The sequence below is a fragment of the Martes martes genome (genome assembly GCF_963455335.1).
Source record: "Martes martes genome assembly, chromosome: 4".
NCBI classification, from domain to species: Eukaryota; Metazoa; Chordata; class Mammalia; order Carnivora; family Mustelidae; genus Martes; species Martes martes.
Genome location: NC_137891.1, coordinates 134,699,580 through 134,722,622, shown reverse-complemented (window position 1 = coordinate 134,722,622; position 23,043 = coordinate 134,699,580). Strand labels below are relative to the sequence as shown.

The following is a 23,043-nucleotide window of genomic DNA, read 5'->3' as shown; positions in this document are numbered from 1 at the left end:
TTCTTAGGATGCAAGCTTTGGGCCCCACAATTCATGTGGGAGTTGACCTGCAGATATTTGATTCCAATAGAAACCATAATAGTAAAATTCTCTTGGAGTCTTAGTAGTGCTTTCTAACTTGTTATATGAAAGCAAACAAGGTTAAATGGAATCAATTTCACATCATCAGTAGTCAGAAATACAAAAGGAAAAATAATACATAAAAAAGTTTTCTTTTGTCTATCCTCAGTAGTATTTTAGGGCTATCGAAATGAGTAGATTATGTATTGGTGACACAAAACTGTAAGGTTTACTGAAACCAAAAAAATATCACAAAGAATGTACTATAAAATTGGTTAACTCAAATTGAATTTGATCCATTTACTGTTACTTTCTAGTTGTCATCATTGCTATGTTGTCAGCATCGCTAATGTTGCCAGTAACTGAGTTCTATCACACTAGGGATTAGGGTTTCAACATACGAAGTTGGGGATAGGGGACACAGACTCAAACATTCCATTCCTAACAATCTACTTGCAGAATGGGCATTTGAATTTTGTCTATGTGGTGTTTTTTAATTTTTTTTTTTAAATTTAGAACTCCTTGGAAAAGTCACTCTTCAGTTTACCAGATTCCCTGCTACTCCTTACTGTCTTATTCTTTGCTAGGTACTAAATAGTGTTGTGTACTGAACCTCAGTAGATTCCTGAACTATTGATTCTTGATTTAGACAATTTTAAAAGTCAAATTTTATCAAAATTTCGGTATCAAGACTTAGTTTTGGTTTTCTCTTATAGGATGGAGAACCTAATAAGGGGAAGGAATCCCCCACAATATCAGAGAAGTCCTTGTAAAGAAGTTCGTGCAGCACTTCGGAAGAGGCCTGAAGAAGAGTGTAAGTATGTTTAATAGGATTAAAATAAGTTCTAGGTAGATTTTGGTGAGTAACATTTAAAATAAAGGATTAACTTTTAAGTGATTAATCTAATGATAGAAGTACTTAGTAAATATTTGTTAAACTAAATGAAATTTATTTTTTCAAAACATATGACAAATTATATCTAGATTCAGATACTAGGAACATTGTTTTCTTAAGTGTTTCTCTTGTACTTCAAGATCTCCTACTGATAATTGAGTTCCATGTTCAAATAAAATTGGAAACTGCTAAATAATCTACCGTATCTTCCTACCATGAATATTAATGTTTCTGAGGAGTCCTGAAGTAAAAGAAAACTTTTGAACTGTGTTTAAATACAATAGATTCCACTTTCATTTGATCACAACACTCTTTCAACATTTTTTTTAACCTGAGGACTCTTTGAAAACCACTGCATTAGACTAAAGAATAAATATCTAATGGTAAACATAAAGCCATGGGTCAAAAGGAAACATTTGATTAATCAAATTTAGGAAAAGATTTTGAAAGATGGAAGTTATATATCTTACCATAAAACCATTTTACTCTATCTGCAAGTTAGTAAATATTCAAATATGTAATTGTCTCTCAGGACTTTATTTTAATATTTCTAGTCTGTAGCATTGTTGGAGACATTTGACAAAATATTTGCATTTTAAGTTTATGAGATGACCTATAATACTAACTTTCCTCATGCTGTTTGTGAATAATTATTTTCAGGGAACTAAAGCACATTCTGTTATGGCAAAAATGTATGTGAATTTTGTCCTTTTACAGAAACTTACATTTTATAAGGATAGAATTAATGCTGTGATTTTATTGGCATATATAGTTTAATAGACCTTTAAGATTATATTGACATTTTAAGTTAGTTTGAAGTACACCATTCTGAGTACAGAGGAAGTACATTAAAGCTGGGCACACTCATGGCACGTAGAGTGTTTTCATTATATTTTGTTTGATTATAGAGTTAATAGACAACCTGATTGGGTTATAATCTATGTCATTCAGTATAGTGTTAGTTTTCTTTCCTTTTTCTTAATGCTGGTTTTCTATTAATCAATAGAATTACAACTTTTAACACTATAAATAAAATACCCAATTAAAACTAAAATTTGAAAATGAAGATTGAGTTCTGGGCATCATAAAACTAAAACTATAAGGTGCAGATTCTTGCCCAAAAATACTGCTTTTTTATTGGGTTCATAGGGAAGCTGTGGGGTTTTCCTTTATGCTGTTTTAACACAATTAGCTAGTCTCTGGTATATGTCTTCAGCTTTTATTTTAAAATTTGTAAGGGATTTTTGTGGATCAATCTATCATTGATTCTCTCAGAATTGCTATTTAATATAGATAAAGTGATCTTAAAACTCTGAGTTAGTCTAGACTGAAGGTTGACCACTGGGTCCATTGACCAAATCCAGTCTGACACCTGTTTCAGTAAATAAAATTTTATTGAAACATAGCTATCTCTTATTTATTTAGGTATGTGTATGTTTGCTTTCATATTACAGAGAAAAAGTTGAGTAGTTATGACAGAGACTATATGGCCCACAAGGCCAAAAGTATTTACCTGGCTCTTTACAGAAAGGGGTTTAAACCCAGCTCTGGGCCATTGCTTCTCAAAGTGTGCTCTTCAGATCAGCCACAGTAGCTGCATTTAGGAACTTATTAGAAATGCAAATTTTAAGACCTTTAACCCATATCTACTGAATCAAGACCTCTGGGAGTTGGGTGCAGTAATCTATGTAAACCCTGCAGGACACTCTGATGCAAGCTCAAATTTGAAAATCTCTAGCCTAAGTCAGATAACTGGCTGCAGACGATAGTAAATCATCATGGATACAAAAGACTAATAAAAATAGGCATATTTTAGAGTTAAGTCTTATTGCTGTTTAATTAAGGTACATAACACAACTGATGCTGGTATTATAACAAAACAAGTCCTCATCAACTGGACTGTGGCAGTCAGGGCAATTTTTCAAGTATCATTACAGGAACTCAGTTGCGTTGACTGAGTTATTGAACATGGAAAGACATAATGAGAAATAAGAAACTTATAAAATGCTATTCACTTTCAGAGAGGTCTTCATTATCCCTTGTTAGTATAATGAGCAGTTCCTCTTGCCTTGTTACAGACCAGTGTTAATTCCCTAAGTAAGAAGGCTCTTTTTCAGAACGGAAGCAGCATATCACATTAGTTAATTAAGACATTAACTTTAAAGTCACACAGAAGGGTTTATTCTCCAATGTGACACTTAATGCGACCAGCTGCAGGAAACTGAGTATTATTTTTTTAATCTAAGACTCCATTTACTTATCTGAAAAATGAGGATAATCTACCTTGTGGGGTTGCTTTGAGAATTAAAGGAAGATATTTATATGGAGATAGGCAGGTTCGGTTCCAGACAATGGAAATACCATAAAACAAATATCGCCATAAAATGAGTCAAATGATTTTTTTTTGGTTTTCTAGTGCATATTAAAAGTTATGTTTACACTATACTGTAGTCTGTCAACTGTGCAATAACATTTTGTTTAACAAAGTGATGTATATACCCTAATAAAAAATACTTTATCGTTAAAAATTGCGAACTGTCATCTGAGCTTTCAGTGAGTTGTAATCTTTTTGCTGGTGGAAGATCTTGTCTCAGTGTTGATGACTGCTGACTGGTCAGGGTGCTGGTTGCAGAAGGGTGAGGTGGCCATGGCAATTTCTTATAAGAAGACAACAAAAAATTTTGCCACATTGATTGACTTTTCTTTTCATGGACCACTTCTCTGCAGCCTGCAGTGCTGTTTGATAGCACTTTACTCACAGTAGAACTTCTTTCAAAATTGCAGTTAGTCTTCTCAAACCCTACTGCTGTTTTATCAACTAACTTTATGTAAGATTCTAAATCCTTTGTTGTCATTTCAACAATATCCACAGCATCTTCACCAGGAGTAGATTCCATCTCAAAAATCCACTCTCTTAGTTCATCAATAAGAAACACCTAAAAAAAAAAAAAGATTTTATTTTTATTTATTTGTGAGAGAGAGAGAGCACAAGCAGGGGGAGCAGCAGGTAGAGGGAGAAGCAGGCTCCCCACTGAACGAGGAGCCTGATGCAGGACTCGATCCCAGGACGCTGGGATCACAACCTGACCAACAGCAGACACTTCACACACTGAGCCACCCAGGCATCCCAAGAAGCAATTTCTTATTTTCTAAGATGAGATCATGAGATTGCAGCAATTCAGTCACATCTTCAAGCACCATTTCTAATTCTAATGGTCCTGCTATTTCCATCACACCTGCAGTTAATTCCTCCACTGAAGTCTTGAATCCCTCAAAGTCATCCATGAGGGCTAGAATAAACTTCTTCCAAACTCCTGTTAAAGTTGACAATTTTGACTTCTTCCCTTGAATCACAAATTTTCTTAATGGCATCTAGAATGTTGAATTCTCTCCAGAGGTTTTCAATTGACTTTGCCCAGATATATCAGAGAAATCACTATCTATGGCAGCTATACTCTTACAAAATGTTTTTTTTAAGTAATAAAACTTAAAAGTCTAAATGATTCCTCCATCCATGTACTGTAGCATCAATGTTGTGTTAGCAGGCATCAAGACAACATGAATCTTATTGTACATCTTCATCAGAACTCTTCAGTGACCAGGTGTATTGTCAGTGAGCAGTGATACTTTGAAAGAAATTTTTTTTCTAAGCAGTAGTTCTCAACAGTGGGCTTAAAATATCCAGTAAACTGTGCTATAAATGGATGTGCTGTCATCCAAGCTTTGTTCCATTTATAGAGCATAGGCAGTGTAGATGTGGCATAATTCTTAAGGGCCCTAGGACTTTTGGGATGGTCATTAAGCATTGATTTCAACTTAAAAGTCACCAGCTGAATTAGTCCCTAACAGGAGAATCAACCTGTCATTTGAGGCTTTGAAGCCAGGCATTGACTACCTCTCTCTAGCAAGGAAAGTCCTACATGGCATCTTCTTACAATAGAAGGCTCTTTCAGGGCTGCCTGCATGGCTTATTTGGTTAAGCTTTGACTCTTGATTTCGGCTCAGATTATGATCTCAGGGTCCTGAGATTGAGCTGCTCGTTGAACTCTGCACTTAGCAGGGAGTTTGCTTGTCCCTCTCCCTCTGCTCCTCCCTCTGCTCTCTCTCATTCTCTCAAATAAATGAAAAAAATCGTAAAAATAAAAAAAGGCTGTTTCATCCACATTAAATATCTGTTTTTTAGTGTAGCCATCTTCATTAATTATTGAAGCTAGATCTTCTGGGTAACTCGCTACAATTCTACAGCAGCACTTGTTGCTTCCCCTTGCACTTTTTATGTTACGAAAACAGCTGCTTTCCTTAAGCCTCATGTGCCAACCTCTGCTAGCTTCAGACTTTTCTTCTTAGCTTCCTCAGCCTTCATAGAATTGAAGAGAGTTAGGGCCTTGCTTTGGATTAGGCTTTGGCTTAAGGGAATGTTGAGGCTGGTTTGATCTATCCAAACCATGAAGACTTTATCCATATTAGCAATAAGTTATTCCACTTTCTTACCATTTTCATATGTTCACTGGAATATCATTTTGAATTTCCTTCAAGAACTTTAACTTTGCATTTACGTCTTAGCTAACTATTTGGCACCAGAGTCCTAACTTTCAGCCTGTCTTGGCTTTTGGCATACTTTCTTCAGTGAGCTTAATTATTTCTAGCTTTTGGTTTAAAGTGAGAGACATAAGATTTTTCATTTTGCTTGAACACTTAGACGCTATGATAGGGTTATTAACTGACCTAATTTTGATATTGTTGTGTCTCAGGGAATAGGGAAACCTGGGGAGAGAGAGAAAGATGGTGGTTGGTGAAGCAGTTATAGCACATACACTTACAGAGTGAACTTGCTATCCTATATGGACACAGTTTGTGGCTCCCCAAAACAATTATAATAGCAACATCAAACAGCACTGATCTCAGGTAACCATAACAGATATAATAGTAATGGAAAAGTTTGAAATATTGTGAGAATAACGAAAATGTGACTGAGAGATATGAAATGAGCAAATACTGTTTTATAGATGATGCAGAGAGACTTGCTCGACACAAACCTTTAATTTGTAAAAACGCAGTTATCTGTGAAGCATAATAAAGTGAAGTGCAATAAAATACAAACTGAGGGTTTTGGAGGGGAGGGTGGTGGGGGTAGGGTGAGCCTGGTGTTGGGTATTATGGAGGGCACGTATTGCATGGAGCACTGGGTGTGGTGCAGAAACAATGAATTCTGGAACACTGAAAAAATAAAATAAAATGGGAAAAAAATGAGGTATGCCTGTAACATGTACTTGGTGTAGAACCTGTGACATAGCAACTTTTCTTTTCTTTCTTCTTCCTTCTTTTCACTTGTTATTATTGTTCTTCTTATTCTAAAGTAAGTATTTGTGTGAAGATAATAAATCAGAAATGGAAATTAATAGAAATTACCACCACTATTTTTAAAAACAATAATGCATAGCAAACAAATGACATAAATGACATAAACACAAATGACATAAATCTGAAATTCTTGCAATAGTGTTAGTAATTCATGTTAGGTAGTAATTTTCTCACACAATGACATAGTTCTTTCTCTGTTATTCTACAAATTCCATATGGGATCTTGACCAGACTTGCTGGGTCAATTCCCATGGAAAGCTGCCATCTTAGAAAACCATCATAGAAAGCCAAATGATAGTGTCTTCCTTTTACTGAGAGTTGGAATAGTAAAACTTGACTCCTTCAGATGCAAGGAGAGCCTGCTTTCATTTGGAGATACTGCATACAGAAGATTTTTGCTAAGTAGCACAATTCACACTGCTGTCTTTTATAATCTTTTATACTTTTCTGCAGTATTTTCAATGTGAAGATCAACATTAGGTCATCAGACATAGCTCTTAACCAATTATTTCATGTGAATTATATCTCACTCTTCTACATCTAGCATAGTCAAGCAGACTTTCAGTAAAAATAAATTGCTTCCTATAAAAGACTGACTTTGAAACATGCTCAAGTTACATCCCATTAAAAAAACAAATATATAAATTTTGTTCTCCAAACCACAGCCCCATTCAGCTACAGCACTACATTCTTGTTTTATTCCTGTGTAAGCCTCTGTAAAGAGTTACCTACTTATCTCCCACTCATTCCTGCAAAACCATGCAATCTGGATCCTACCCAGCCGCTCAACTGAAACAGCTTTCATTCAGACCACCAATAATCACTTTGTGTTGTTATTTGTGTTCTATTGCCCTGTAACAAACCATACAAACTTAGTGACTAAGACAACACTCATTTATTATCTTGCAGTTTCTGGGGGTTAGTAGTCCGGGCTAGGCTTAGCCCAGTTCTCTCCTTCAGGGTCTTACCAGGTGAAGTCTCATCATGAGCTCAGTTGAGGAAGCATCTATTTCTGAGCTTACACAGGCTGTTTTGAAGGATTTGTTTCCTCACGGTTGGCAGTTCCATAGTGTAATGGTGAGCACTCTGGACTCTGTTTCCTTATGGTTATATGACCCAAAGCCCTGCTTTTTGCTGACTTAGCTGAAGACCACCTTTAAGTGTTGGAGGTGTTATTGCTATATGTAGGTTCTCAATAAGGCTGCTCTCTTCATTGAGCCAACAAGGAGACCCTGTCCTCAGGAAAGTCCCTGCCCATCTTTTAAGGGCTTTCAGTAATTAAACCAAGAAAATATATTTTTGTTTAATTCACAGTCAACTGATTTGGGGCCTTACCTGCACCATCACCTTTTCCATTTTCTGTTGGCTTAAAGCAAGTCTCAGATCCTACCCCCATCCAAGGGAATGGGATTTTATAGGACTTGAGCACTTGGAGGTATGATGATCATGGGTCCATCTTGGAATTCTGCATAACACTTACTAAATCCACCAGACAATTTTTATAATGCTCTTTTCATTTCAGTTCTTAGCAAGAATCAATACTGTTGATTATTTCTTCCTTTTAGAAAATCTTCTAATTTTTTGGCTATCATAATATAATAATCTTCTCATTTTCCTCCATCTCTCTGGTTATTCTTCTGCATATTCAACTTGCTCTTTCTAGCCATTACATGTTAAAATTTCCAAATACTGTTTGAAGTCTTCTTCTTCCAAGTATACTCATTCCATGAACAATCTCATTACACCCATGCACAGCATCAGTTAATCCTATAATCAGATGTCTCACAAATTGATAACTTTAACCCAGACCTCTCCCTGTATATCCAAATGTCTACTTGATACATCCTCTTGGTTGTCTTAAAAGTACCTCGAATTCTCCAAAGTCTTTCCCTCAAAACCTGAACTTCTTCCACTGTTTTTTTTTCCTTTTTTTGTCTGAATATTATATATTCTTAATCATCCAAGTTTGAAAGGCACAAATCTTGGAGTGATTTTTTCATATCTTCTTCTCCTTTTCCTCTTATATCCATCATAATCTGAAGGCTTCTTAATTTTACCTTCTGAAAATGTGGTGAATCTATTCACAAATCATTTCTGCAAAGATTTTAAGATTCTGCCAGATACTCCTATAAGTTGTTTTCCTACATAGTGTTCTGAAAACCTTTCATTTTAAAATGATCCTATGGCTTTCCATTGTTCATTCAAGAAAGACAAAAGCTTTGCTATAGTTTATAGGACCTTGCAGAGTCTAATTTGCAATCTACCCCTTCAGCTTCATCTCATAATCTATTCCCTTACTCTATGTATTTCAACTACACGTACTTTCTTTTAATTCCTGAACATATTCAGCAATAGGGGAGCAGAATATACATATCTTTAAATGGTATGAAATGACAGAATGACAGGAATGACAAAAATTACCTTAAAAGGAGTGTATACTTTTGGACAATATTAACTGTAGAAAAAAAAATTTTAAAGTTGAATGAAATTTTTAATAATCACAAGAAGATGAATACTCTGAAATAACTGCAAAGTAACAATAAGGAAAAAACATCATTCTTTTTCAAAAAGCAAAAGAAAGAAATAAAAATCAACATGGATGAGGAAAGATACTACAAAAAACTTAAACATGAAAACTGGACAAAATGTTCACTGGAGTCAGTCAAGAAGAATTAACATTGTAAAATGTAAGATATTTGAAAAACAAATATAGAAAACTCAAGAATACAAAGGAAATATGACCAAAACAACAACAACAACAAAAAGATGAAGGGAAATAATGACAAATGTGGAGAAATTAAAAAGTGACAACCAGTCTAAGAATTACAAATTGTTCCAAGAAAGAAGTCAAAGTGATTCAAAGGGAAAAGTCATCAAAGACTTAATTGAATTACTTTTCAAGGCAGTAAAAACAGGTGACCACATATTAAAATGTCTTTCAGTGTACTATACAATCACTTAAATGAGATCTGCATCCAAACACGTTGAGACAAACATTTTCAAATTACACTATCAGCTCTTTGACTAGATATCTGTCTTATTTACCATTATATCAATAGCACATAGTGTAGTGGCTGTAACTTGGGAGATATTTAACAAATATTTCAGAAGAGTGAAGAAATTAATTGCTTAACTTTTAAAATAAAAGTACACCAAAGGAATCTGTTGGAAAGAAAGAGAGGGGAAGAGAAGAGAAAGAATTAGAGACCGAGAAGCACAAAGAGAGAGAGAAATGAAGGATGTGAGGAAGGAGGAAAGAAAGGGAGGGAGGAAAGAAAAATGGAAGAACAATTTTTTTTTTTATTTTAAAGCAGTTGTTATGAACTCATTTTTCTTGTTCTTTCCTTCTAAATGCAACTGAATACCTTGAAAATTTTCAATGGACCATGATGAAAGGGTTCTAAAAGTTTAAAAGAAGAATGGAAATTTGGACTTCAGTAATTAAGGGAAGACAACATTGTGTACTTTTTGAGTACTTCTTTTTATCCATATACCCTGGGCACCAGAGATAACTGCAAACTGGCACTATCAAAAGACATTGATCATCATCATCACCATCAAGAAAAGTCTGCTCTTCTAGTCCAAAGGAATAGGACAGGAGAGGCCCAATAAATACCTTGTAGAGAGCCCTAAACTTTATTCTAAAATCCTAGCTGACAGGCAGTTTAATCCATCTGCAGTAGCAGATCAGTGAGAGCCCAGCCATCCAACCCTACTTTCCCTGGCACACAGACCTATCTGGTAGTAGACCTATCTGGTCTCAGTGAAACCCTGTGTTATCCCTACCTTGCACCCAGTGGCATAAGGAGACCTAGACACAGTAGTTTCTCTGTCTTCCCAGAAAATAACTCAGTAACCTTAGGGAGCCCAGAAGGGCACTTTCACTGTCGCAGATGTCACCAGTAGGGTTTGAGCGATAGCCCAACAATGCCGGAAGAATAAAGCAGATCAGAATGGCATTATCATTACAAGGAGTTAGAAAACTGTCATTGTAACTGAAGCCCACAAAAGTAGGCCAGGGTCTATGGCCTGGTAAAAGTAGAAGATTCTTATACATTGAAGAGTCTCCTAATATAATAACCAAAATGTCCAAAATACAATTGAAAATTGTATCATACCAATAGTATTACTATGTATTTGCAAGACAAAAATGGTATTGGGGTGTCTAGGTGGCACAGTGGTTAAGCGTCTGCCTGTCTTCAGCTCAGGCCATGATCTCCAGGTCCTGGGATTCAGCCCTGTGTCTATGCTCCTCCCCCTACTCCTGCTCTCTCTCTCTCAAAAAAATAAATAAAATCTTAAAAAAAGAAAGATGATAAAAATGGTATTATACCATTCTATCAGAAACCAGGAAAAACCACAATCTGAATGAGAAATGACAGTTATCTGACACCAATACTAAGATGATTCAGATGTTGACATAATCTAACAAGGAATTGAAGCAGGCATTACAAAAATGCTTCAATAAACAATTACATAATCTCTCGAAACCAATGAAAAAAACCAGAAACTCTCAACAACAAAATAAAAGTTATTAAAAAGTAGAAATTATACAACTGAAGAATTTAATGACCAGGATAAAAATCTTGCTGAATAGACTTAATAGTAGAGTGAAAATGGCAGAGAATAGAGTGAGCAGGAGGGCAGATTATTCAAATTTACTCAATCTAAACAACAAAGAGAATAATAGACTTAACAAAAATGAACAGAATTTCAAGAATTTGTGTAAAAATAACAAAAGATCTAGTATTTTCTCATTAGAGTCTCAGAAAGAAAAGAGAAAGAGCATTTGATAAAAGTATTTGAAGAAATATTGGTTGTAAACTTCCCCAAATTGGTTAAAGACATAAATTTAGATGTTCAGGAGGCTAGATGAACTCCAAATATGATAAACCCTTAAATATCTCCAAAGTCATAATTAAACTTCTGAAAACTAAAGAAGAAACCCTTATAAACAGCCGGAGAGAAATAAAGACGAGCCGTTTACCTATAAAGGAAGAAAAACTCAAATAATGGTGAAATGGATATATATATATATATAATGGATAAAAATAGAACTAAACATAATAGGGTTTTTTTTATTTCATATTTTACAGTTGTAGCAAAAATTGTCACAAAACTTGATAAGGTGCACAATGTATATAGAAGAAATAACTAAGATAAGTACATATATAAAGTGTGGAGAGGAAAGGGACCTAAATGTAAATAGGTTTCTCTACTTCACTTTAAGTGGTAGTAACATTGAACCCAGTAGATTGCGGGGAGTTACATAAGTATGTTTTAATATCCAGGACAAGCACTAAAATGACATGCTCAAAATTATAAATAAATAAAAATAATTTATAAATTATAAATAAATAAATAAAAATTGAGCTAAAAATACATCCAAATAACCCACAGGAAGACAAGAAAAAAGAAATAGAAGAATGAGAAACCAAGGGAACAAACAAAATAATAAAATGGTAAACTTAACCCTTAGGATATCAGTAATTGCATTAATTATAAAGATATAAATGCTTCAGTTAAAAGGCAGAACTTTTCAGATTAAAGGCAAGGATAAAGGATAAAAAAGCAAGACATTATGTGCAGCCCATAGGAAATTTCTTTAAATGTAAAGATGTAGGAAGATTAAATATAAAAAATATATATGTCACACTATGTAAATGAAAGCTAGAGTGACTATATTTATATCAGGAAAATTAAGCTCAAAGTAAAACATAATAAAGGTATTCCATAATGATAAAGTGGTCAGTTCATCAAGAGAATACACCAATTCTCAAATTATTTTTACAAATTTATATTTTCTTAGACTTTCCCTGTAACTTCAAGCTATATATACTTCCCCTTTAGTTTAGCTTTGTTATACTTTTCAACAATTTAGTTCTAATAGCTAAGAAGTTCTTGGTAGCATAGTTATGATTGTGACCTGCTTAAAAAAGACACTGTTTTTGGATGCTTAGGTGTTTTAGTAGATTGCTTAATTTACCAAGCCTCTGGCTTAGGTCCTGATCTCAGGGTGGTGGGATCCAGACCCATGTCTGAGGCTCCCTGCTTCTCCCCTTCCTCCCTGTTTGTGCTCTCTCCCTCATTATCTTTCTCTCTCTCAAATAAGTAAACAAAATCTTTTTTAAAAATCACTTGTATTTATGTAGAGAAATATTTATGAAGGTGTAATCTTCCCTTACAATTATACTGAGTAAATATTATGGAAACTAAAATTCCACAAAACCTATCCATTGAGTTTTAGAATAATAAGAAAAATTCTTTGAAGAGGTTCTTTTTCTATTTGACCTTTTATAACATAGTTCTATCCTTATGGCAACCATACTATACTTCCCATTGCAAACAATATATTTGATATTATCAAATTATTTTATTAAATATAAAATTATACTGTCTTTAAATAACTTCAAATAATAAATATTAAAATTATATTGTCTTCAAATAACTGAATGCTACCTTTCCAAATGTCAAAATATTCTTCTATTAACCAGTTTGGTGAAAATCATGATGTGTAGTCATGTTCCTGCCTTCACGTTAGAAGTTACTGAACATGATTTAACCTTCTCCTGGTGATTCAAGGACAGTTTTGTAAACATGCATTACTGTGAAGTGTGGTAATAGAATTCTATCTGTGCTTTCCTCCCTAACAAGTTGTCAGCTGTCACTTTTGCTGTGATTATTCTTGCTTTTAAGCTACCCCTTCTTTTGACATGTTGTTTCCTGTTTTAGTTTCCTTCTTCAGAAAGGTGATAAACCACCCTTGTTAAGAATTATAAAATAAATAAGTGTTAATGTATTGGGGATTGAAAACTAATCAAGCCTTGGATGATGTATGATAACCAAGATAAAGAACTATGGGACATTAGTGCAGAAGTGGGATGCTTTATTTTAAAAGATCCCTTTCTCTACCTGACCTCATTTTAGGTCTGTACTGGATCCCTTTACCAGGTTGTTGCAGTGACTCAACTATGATGTTGGTGACCTGGAGCTACTGTCGTTTCACTCATTTGATTAGGGACTTACACGTTGGGGATGGAGAGGAAATCTAATGAAAATCATATTCAATAAAGAAATCTAATGAAATTCTCAGTCTATACACTTATAGACCTTGTACATATGCATAGCAATGTCAATATACAAAGGAAGAAATATTATCTTTTCCTGGACTTCTTTTTATGCTAGAAAACTTCCAAGAAGCTCTTGGAAAACGTTCCCTATCATTTCACTGTTCTAAATTGTGTTATATCTCTATTCGTGTACCATGACTATATTCCAGGAAAATGTTATGCACTCATTAGCTTAGGACTATTATACAGCACCAGTCATTTTAAAGAGTTGATTTAGTATTAAAAGCAATCTTAGATAATGTATTTGCCACTTGGCCTATCATACAATTATTCAGCAATATATCCCATACTATTGCTTGTAGTATCTATTTGTCTATATTTACTCAGCTATCCTAAAATATTTTAAGGTGGGGAATGGGAATAAGGGATAGAAGAGATGTTACCTGAGAGGTCAGGAAACCTGGCATTGATAGTAAAGGGCCCGTATATGTAATTCAGTGCCTTTTTTCCCTGTGCATGCCTTATAGTTTGTGGGCAGTATGTATTAGAATTATCTTCAGCTTTTCCTTTAATTTAAACATCCCATTTTCTTCTGATTTAGAATGAGACCCATTTCTCCTGCATCTCCATTTAAAGCTTAAATACTTATTAGTTACATTTTATAGATTAGGCTATAGAACCTCAGACATGTTCAGTTAATGTATACAATGTCACACATCTGGTAAGTGCCAGTGCTGGAATACAAACATAAATTTGGCTCCAAAAACCATCTCATTTCTTCTGTTCTATTCTATGTAACTCCACTGTGCTACGTCCTCATTTTAGTTCTTTGGGATTCACCTTCTCCTTAATCCTTAAGAGTTTTTTAAACATAAAATATCATACATACAAGGAAATGCACATAACATATTTGCATGTTTAAAGAATTATAAATTAGCATTCATGTACCTAAAATATCAGAGTTGTTGAATTGCACATTCCTACCCACCTCTGATTATCTCTTTTAGTTCAGTAACTCCATTCCAGAAGACCAATTTTCCTTACTCCTCATTGCTTAGATCCATCTTTAAGGTGTACATTTAAGTCCTATAACAAAGCCAATAATGTATACAATTTTAGTGAAAGATCACTCAAGAGAAACAAGTGGTCAGTGATTTCTCATTGGCTAGGAAAACTTACTGAATATTACACTTTGTATTAATATCTTAGATTGTGCCATAACAAAAACTGAAGTTGCACTCAGTTGAATTTTATCATCACAACTGAAATCAATACATGTTACTGACTAATTATTTTGGCATGATAAAAAATAAGATTAAAGGGAGATTAGATTAAATTTGATTCACAGCCTGAACATTATTAGATATTAGATAATTGAAATCTGTTTCATGCAAATATAGTATAGAGCTGATATATTTTAGACAGTTTTCAGAGTTGTAGTAGAAATCCAGGCAAATAACTTAAAAAAATATATCTTAAGCTCTTCTCTGGAAAATCCATAGATTTAAGCCAGCTTGCTTAGTTATCTCTGCAAACAGCTTCCTCCAAGATTCTACTCAGGATACAATTTTAGAAAAGATTCTCAGCGGAGTGCCTGGGTGGCTCAGTCATTAAGCATCTGTCTTCAGCTCAGGTCATGATCCCCGGGTCCTGGGATCGAGCCCCGCATAGGACTCCCTGCTTGGCAGGGAGCCTGCTTCTCCCTCTGTCTCTGCCTGCTATTCCCCCTGCTTGTGCTCTCTCTGTGTCAAATAAATAAATAAAATCTTTAAAAAAAAAAGAAAGAAAGAAAGAAAAGGAAAAGATTCTCAGCACTTATTTTTGTAGTACCTCTGGCTTAACATATCCCTCATTTGTGTAAGGGCTTGAACCTCCACTGAACTTCTTTTAAAATGCAAATTCTTCTGAGGGGAAACTCCAGTCAGATCATAAAACTCTTTAATATAGAAGTGATTTTAGATCACTGACCTCAAGAATTAGAAGGAATCAAACATCAAGAGATGTTTGGATGCCCAGGGAGAAAAGGAAAAGTCAGAAAACAAATACATAGATGAGGAGTTTGAAAAACAAATTTGACCTGCTACATATTTTTCCTTAGAGTTGGTTCTGTTAGCTGGTGAAAGGCTTTTTCACATAAAGTTTCAGCCCGTTCTACATCCTTCCTCTCATTTCTGTGGTAACCCCCCTGCTAATTCATTCCTCCTTACAAAAGCTTCTCTTCTTCTCCTTGGCAGAGGGCAGGACCTCCCTTCTATGTGTCCCTGGAACACTTTGTACAGATTGTTAATGCAGTGCTTAGAGCGTGGTATTTTATCCTGTTGCTTGCATATCTGTTTCCTCCCTATTGGGTTATAAGTAGCTTAAGGGCAAGCAGACATGCCTTATTCATCTATTATTAGCATTAAGCACAATATTTGATATATAGTCATTACTCCAATAAAAATTTACAAAGTAGGGGCACCTGGGTGGCTCAGTGGGTTAAAGCCTCTGCCTTCAGCTCAGGTCATGATCTCAGGGTCCTGGGATCGAGCCCCCACATCGGGCTCTCTGCTCAGCAGGGAGCCTGCTTTCCCCTCTCTCTGCTGGCCTCTCTGCCTCCTTGTGATCTCTCTCTCTGTCAAATAAATAAATAAAATCTTTAAAAAAAAAATTTACAAAGTAAGCAAGGAATTGTAAAATATGCAATTCGATTCATATCATGAAACGTACTAGAGTTTAAAGGCATCCAATAAATAACTTCTGTATTCTAGAACAATTTTGGAACCAGTTCAGATATTGACAAGGTGTCAGACTGAGATCAAGCATCAGTTTTTCATTACTTTTAAATGCTAGATTGGGGGTCATAGCTAAGATGTTTGGCAACAATGTTCTACTTCATACTACACTCCAGGTGTATGCATACCTATTTACTTAGCCACAGCAATAAGGAAAAACCGCAGGCTTCTTCATCTGGGGAATTTCTCTCACAAAATTTATAGCACTGAGGAACAGATCAATGTAATGTATCTCCTGAAGCAGCTTCATCACAAAGAAAGATGGAGGAATGAACTGAGACACACATACCTAGTTCTTCTTCAAAATTTATGAATTAAGTAAATTGTTGCTTTTTCCTAGAAACGAAAAAGAAGTCAGGAATGTTGGGGAAATGTCTCCACACAGAAATTAGATGAGTGCATGGAAAGAATCTCCATTTACTGTGTCCCCAAGAATTTTTATCTCTTAAGTTACTGGGCTTAAATTTTAAGCCCTTAAACACCGAGGGGGAAATTTATTAGGGCAGCTTCAACCCAGATACCAACTGCTACTCTTTTGTGGATCCTTCTGGGATCATTGGGGGCAGAGAGGAGAAGCAATATAGATTTCACTCTAAGATTACTTGAAACCAGTCTTGACACTTCATTTCATGTTTTACTTGTCCCAAGTAATGTCCTACATGATTATCAAAGCTTCTGCAGTATGATTAAATTCACCCATTTATTCAACAAATACTGATTGAGTACCTTCCCTGTGCCTCTCTCTCTGTTCTGGGTGCTTGTGATCCATAGTGAGCAAATATTTAAAAACCAACAAAGGGGAACTTTCCCATTCAACAGAGTTATGCTCTAGTTGGGAAAAGCAGACATTAAGCAAAATAAATAAGTAGTAATTTATTAGAGGGTGATTCATTTTGTAGAAAAATACAAGAAAAATTATGGGGGTTAGGACTAGAGAGAGATTTCGGGGCAATTTTAAGTGGGGAGAATAGACTAGACCTCATACAAAGGATGACAAATGAGCAAGGAGGAGTTAGCCACAGGGCTCTACAAGCGATCTAGAATCCAGGACTTCTGCATTTAAATTCAACTGGGAGAACTTGACAATTCAGATGTTATTTTGGCCTGATCCATTTATGACATGTCACCTATATATACAGTCTCCTCTAGAGAGAGGCTATGAAGGTTGTGTTGCCTTTTTGCAAAATTTAGAAATTTGTATTAATGAACACCTTAATCATCAGAGGAATCATCAGATTCCAGACTTTTGAGTTCCAGCAGCGTACTGAATGGGAGTCTGTCTAATGGCCTGATTTTTACAGTCTGATGAGAGGGTGTGTTTGGTCCTAGGACCCTAGTGACCATTGCCACATGCATTTCTGTGGAATTGCTTAGTCATGTCATTCTTGTCTGTCTCATCTGGAGAATTAACCTCAGCATGTTCCTGACCAAAAGCACCCATTGTTAATGGAGGATTATGTGCCTGTAAGGACCTAAGGAAGGTAAATATCTGCTCTTACAAAAAAACTTGCTTATCTCCACATTAGAATGTTCCAGATGGGTGTTTAGTAGAATTTCTTTCTACTGTATCTTTTTTATAGAAGTGAAATAGGCTCATGGTCTGTTTTATCTCCTATTGTTCTATAATTTTTAGAGGAAGGTTGACAAAGTACAAGACACCTGGTTAAATTTGAATTCAGATATGTAACAAATAATTTTTTAGTGTAAATATGTCTCAGATAATATTTAGGATGCATTTATATTAAAAATTACTCATTCTGGGGCATCTGGGTGGCTCAGTGGGTTAAGCCTCTGCCTTCTGCTCAGGTCATGATCTCAGGGTCCTCGGATCAAGTCCTGCATCAGGCTCTCTGCTCAGCAGGGGGCCTGCTTGCCTCTCTCTCTCTCTCTCTCTCTGCCTGCCTCTTGGCCTACTTGTGATCTGTCTGTCAAATGAATAAATAAAATCTTAAAAAAAAATTGCTTATTCCTTATCTGAAACTCACATTGTTGGGTCCCCCAATAGGTCAAAGGAGCAAGACTGATACAAAGCGAAGGTCAAGCAAAGCTTTATTTCATGCCAAGCATCAAGAATCAAACCGACCATCAAACAGACCAGTCAGGGTCGCCCCTTACAGAGAGGGTGACCCCTCCCTGCCTTACAGACTATCTTTTATAGAGCAAAGGCCATGTGGTTGGATCTGGCCACACACAGGTGGCCAATGAGATTGTAACACACAGAGAAAGCTGCACAGTCATGCTAGGTCCCACGTGGGTGGCCAATTAAATTACAATTCACCCCATAGTAGCTATTTGAACTAGCCTATCACCTTGGTCAGAATTGGCGCCCAAAAGGCGGGGCCCACACTCCTTGGCAGCTAGGGAGACAGTATGCGAGCTCTACTGATTGGATGTCTCCACCTGACCCGACTCATTCCTGCATTCGGGTTGTTATCTCTGCCTGACCTGACCCACACTTGTATTTGGGCTTTGTTACCTGGGACTGGTTTTCTGGACTTACTTTTAAATAAGTTCCCCTGAGGGGGTCAGGGTCAATTTAATTTTTACTGCATAAACAACAAAATGGCTGTTCAACTGGGGTGGGGCCGCTCTGGCTGTATAGGCCCTTACAACATATAACTGAGTGTCTTTATTAGGGTTTTCCAGAAAAACAGAAATAGCAGGCTATCCATCTATCTATTGTTAAAAAACAAAATTCAACCAAATAAATTTGAAGATTTAATTGGGTTTGCTAAGTGATTCCTGAATCGGGCATCATCTCATCTAGCAAGTAAAGAGGCATTCTGAGGAACTGTACGAAACCGGAAGGTTTTTATAAGAAGGAGGGGCAAGAAGTTGTTAGTCAAAGACAAGAAAGGATTGTCACAAGTTTTATGGGGGGGGTGGGGGGGAGAATGGCAGGGTTTTTATCATGCAGATTACCTCATTAGTGCTGCTCAGGAAATTTTAGACTGATTGGTAAAAGCTCACATTCCTGGAAGAGGTTGAAACTTTATATTTAAAGTCTTAGTTTGCTATTGTCGGGGGCAAAGACTCCATTTTGGGCTTGCTATTTCTTTTTTTAACACTACATCTTGGGGCAACTGGGTGGCTCAGTTGGTTAAGCATCTGACTCCTGGTTTTGGCTCAAGTTGTGAGATTCCCCCCCTCACCTCCACCTCCCCACTCAGTGTGAAGTCTGAGATTCTTTCTCCCTCTGCCCCTCCCACTGTGCTCTCTCTCTCTCTCAAGTGAGTAAATAAACCATTAGAAACCCCACTATTTCTAATTATAAATACAGCACAGATATCTGTACCTATAAATCTAAATAGAGAGATCTCTCACTAAATATAGACCTATCTCTCTTTGTATGTATGTGTATATATTAAAGAATTGACTCACATATTGGGGTGCCTGTGTGGCTCAGTAGGTTAAGCATCCAACACTTGATTTCTGCTGAGGTTGTGATCTCAGGATCCTGAGATCAAGCCTTGTATAAGACTACATTCTGGGCCTGAAGCCTGCTTAAGGTTCTCTTTATCTCTCTCCTTCTACTCCTCTCTCCACCCTCACCACCTTCCTTGCCTGTGTGTTCCCTGTCTTTCTAAATTTAAAAAAAAAAAAAAGAATTGGCTCTCATGCTTATGGAGGTCTACTAGTCCAAAATCTGCAGGGTAGTTTGGTAGGCTGGAGACCCAGGGAGGAGACAGTATTGCAAAACAAATCCAAAATCCATCTGTTAACAGATTACAGACAAAAACAATAAAGAGTTTTTACTTAGACAAGATCAATCTTTTTCTATAAAAGCCTTCAATTAATTGGATGAGACCCTCTCATATTATGGACAGCAATCTGCTTTACTCAATGTCCACTAATTTAAATGTCAATCTCGTCTAAAAACACTCTCAAGGAAAAATCGAGAATAATGTTTGGCCACATATGGAGGTACTGTGACTAGGCTGAGAGTCAGGTTGACAGAAAATTAACCATCAGAGTATCCTTTATTTTTATTTGCTGAATTTGGCAACCCTATTTCAGGGGTCTCAACTGAGTTTCTAAGAGTTTAAGTAGTCTCCTTAGCTGATCTATTTCTTTAACAATGTAAAACTAGTACTATTTACTAGTATGTTTTGGTTTGCTTTGTTTTTTCATTGCTTTGGAGGCAAATATATATATATATATATATAGTTTGTTTTTTTTTTAAGATTTTACTTAATTTGACAGACAGAGATCACAGGTAGGCAGAGAGGCAGGCAGAGAGAGCGGGAGGGAAGCAGGCTCGCTGCTGAGCAGAGAGCCCGATGTGGGACTCGATCCCAGGACCCTGGGATCATGACCTGAGCTGAAGGCAGAGGCTTTAACCCACTGAGCCACCCAGGCGCCCCATATTTTTCTAATATATTTTCATAACTGTTGTCCTGTGAGATCTCCCATATGAGACAGGAAATCAGTAAATACTGAGTCTTTCAAAGCCTTCACTATTTAAACAAATTATATCCATCTTCTCCTTCCTGTGTTGGATAATCCCACCCAGGAAGATTCCCATGAAGTTACACAAGCTCAAACGAGGACTTGATCTCTTATTATTCTGCATGTCTTTTCCTGTAATATGTCCTCTTTAATATGTCTTATCTTTGCTGGATCTTTCTTTGAAATGCTGATTTTATAAATTTCTGGAATTTTACCTTAAGGCAAAGCTATACTGTACTACCACCTCTAATGATTTCATCACTTTGAAACTCACCTAAGAATGCTTTAAATTTTTTGTGTTGATTTTCTGCCTTCTACTCTTAAATTTGTCAGATTTGCTAGACCGTTGGTAGAGTTCTCTATTCTTCAAGTTGTAATTCCTAATTGCTGTTACTCTGGACTTTTTGTCTACAGCTGTAAAAGGCCACGTCCTCCGTTGCTCTGATTCTGCCCTCTCTCAGGGGTTCATTCTAGATTTCTTGCTGAAATTCTGTCACTCTGCTTTGTTTAGATTTCTTTAGGTTCTAGTCACAATTATTTGACTTAGTATAGCTGAAACATCTACTTTTCTACTTATTTCTTTCAGTTTAGTCAGAGTTGGGTCTACCCGTTTCCTTTTAGTATTTGTTTCTTTCAGTCTTCAAGATCCCATTTTCTGCTTCATATCTGCCTAATCTATCTCATACTCTCAGTATTTCTCCTAAATAAATACCTTTTTTTCTCCAAAATAATCAGCCAGTTTTCCTTTATTTTGTTTTTATTTTTCTATTGCTTCTGTTCTGATAGTAAAACTGAACCCTCTTTTCACACCACCCTAATTCCTTCTGGATACCCTACACAAATTTAACTTCTAAAGGCTAAGTGCTCCACACACAGGCTTTACTATGTCCTTGTATATCCTTTAGGTATACAGTAATTTAAATGACTTGTTTAATATCTTTTTCAGTTCCACCTAGGAGAGGGCAGATTTTCATCATTGTAAGGGCTCACTTTTACTTTTCATTTGTTTACTAGTCATATTCACTACCCTTCTATGGGTGCTTCCACAATGAGTGTTTTCTGAATTATAAGGCAAGGACAAATTCTCATGGGATTATTCAGCCCAAAGCTCACAGTCATACAGTAGTAACTCTGATACTGGCTACTATTCACTAAAGTTAACAAGGCCAATACAGTCCCATTTCCAAACCATGCTCCAGAAAACAACCACTTGCTTGAGAATAAAACTGCTGTGAACTATAAGAAAAACCTGAGTCAAATCCTGCATGGCCCACTTGCTAAAGCTGAAAGCCCATAGCCATATGTCCTGGTCCCATCAAAAACTTCTCCAGGTATAATTTGAATCACCAAATCTACTTTTTATCTACTTATGTTTATTGCTGATAAAACCAACATTGAAGGATGTGAATCAAATATGTGGCTACAGTCTGAAAAATAGCCCACCTAGTCTCTGAGGCCTTAGAGAGTAAAACCAAATGTTCACAGGCAGACTCCAGGAGGAACGGAGAGTAAGGGCCTGAGCTCTGCATTTATGCTCAGTTCTTCAGAACCTAGCAAACTCTTTTCTATATCCATGGAAAAGAGAGCACAGGGCAAGAGCCTAGGAAGTTTAGGGAAAATGCCTCCTCATGGAATCCTGAGAAGTAAGTAGGAGAAGGAGACAGAAGTAACTCTGTCTCCTCCTACCACAATTCTATGTCACTTATAACCATGAACATCTCTGACAAAAGTTTTTGTGGGCACAGTCTGCCATGATGTGACTATACATCAATACCTAGAACATCTGTTTCAGAATGAAAGGCAACACAGAAAGCTTCTCCTGATAAAATTTATACATCCATGTGGTACCATAACTCCATGCAGGTTGTCCTGTATTAGTTAAATTTAGTTTTCAACCCCCATATTTTCTAATGTTGATGCCACCTCCCTGGTACCTAACAAAATTGATCCCCTGTCAAAATACTTGATCCAGAATGACTTCCAAACCATGCCCCAGAAAGCAAAGGCTCTATGCAAAGCTGCCATTATCTAAATCAACAAGAAGCCTCCCATAATTTGATAATCCCATCTGATTCTCCTATTATTATATCTGCTCTCCAGGAACATATAGAAAATTGTAGAAAATTTCTAGAATCCTTTCTTATCCCCAAAACCAAGTATGTTGCACTCTATTCTGTTTTAGACAACCCTATAATTAAGATTTTGAGCAACCATATTTCATGACATCACTGAGATGCAACTGTATTTTTGTCTCCCTCTATCCCTTTAAAAAGGGATAGTCATCCTTTATGTTCATTTGCCTCATTTCTTAAATTCTGCATATGAATGAAATCATACTGTGTTTGTCTTTCTCTCACTGACTTGTTTCACATAGCGTAATATACTCTAGCTCCATCCATGTCATTGCAAATGGCAAGGTTTCATTTTTTTGATA

At 36.1% G+C, this 23,043-nt stretch overlaps 1 protein-coding gene across 1 annotated transcript in view; it reads left to right on the top strand.

Annotated features, from left to right (window-relative positions):
* Positions 1-23,043, top strand: part of LRRC7 (leucine rich repeat containing 7) — a 558,156-nt gene that overhangs the window by 126,355 nt on the left and 408,758 nt on the right. The window contains exon 2 of the mRNA XM_080802199.1: positions 777-874. Within this exon, the coding sequence (XP_080658325.1) occupies positions 777-874 (98 nt within the window). The remainder of the gene's footprint in view (positions 1-776; positions 875-23,043) is intronic.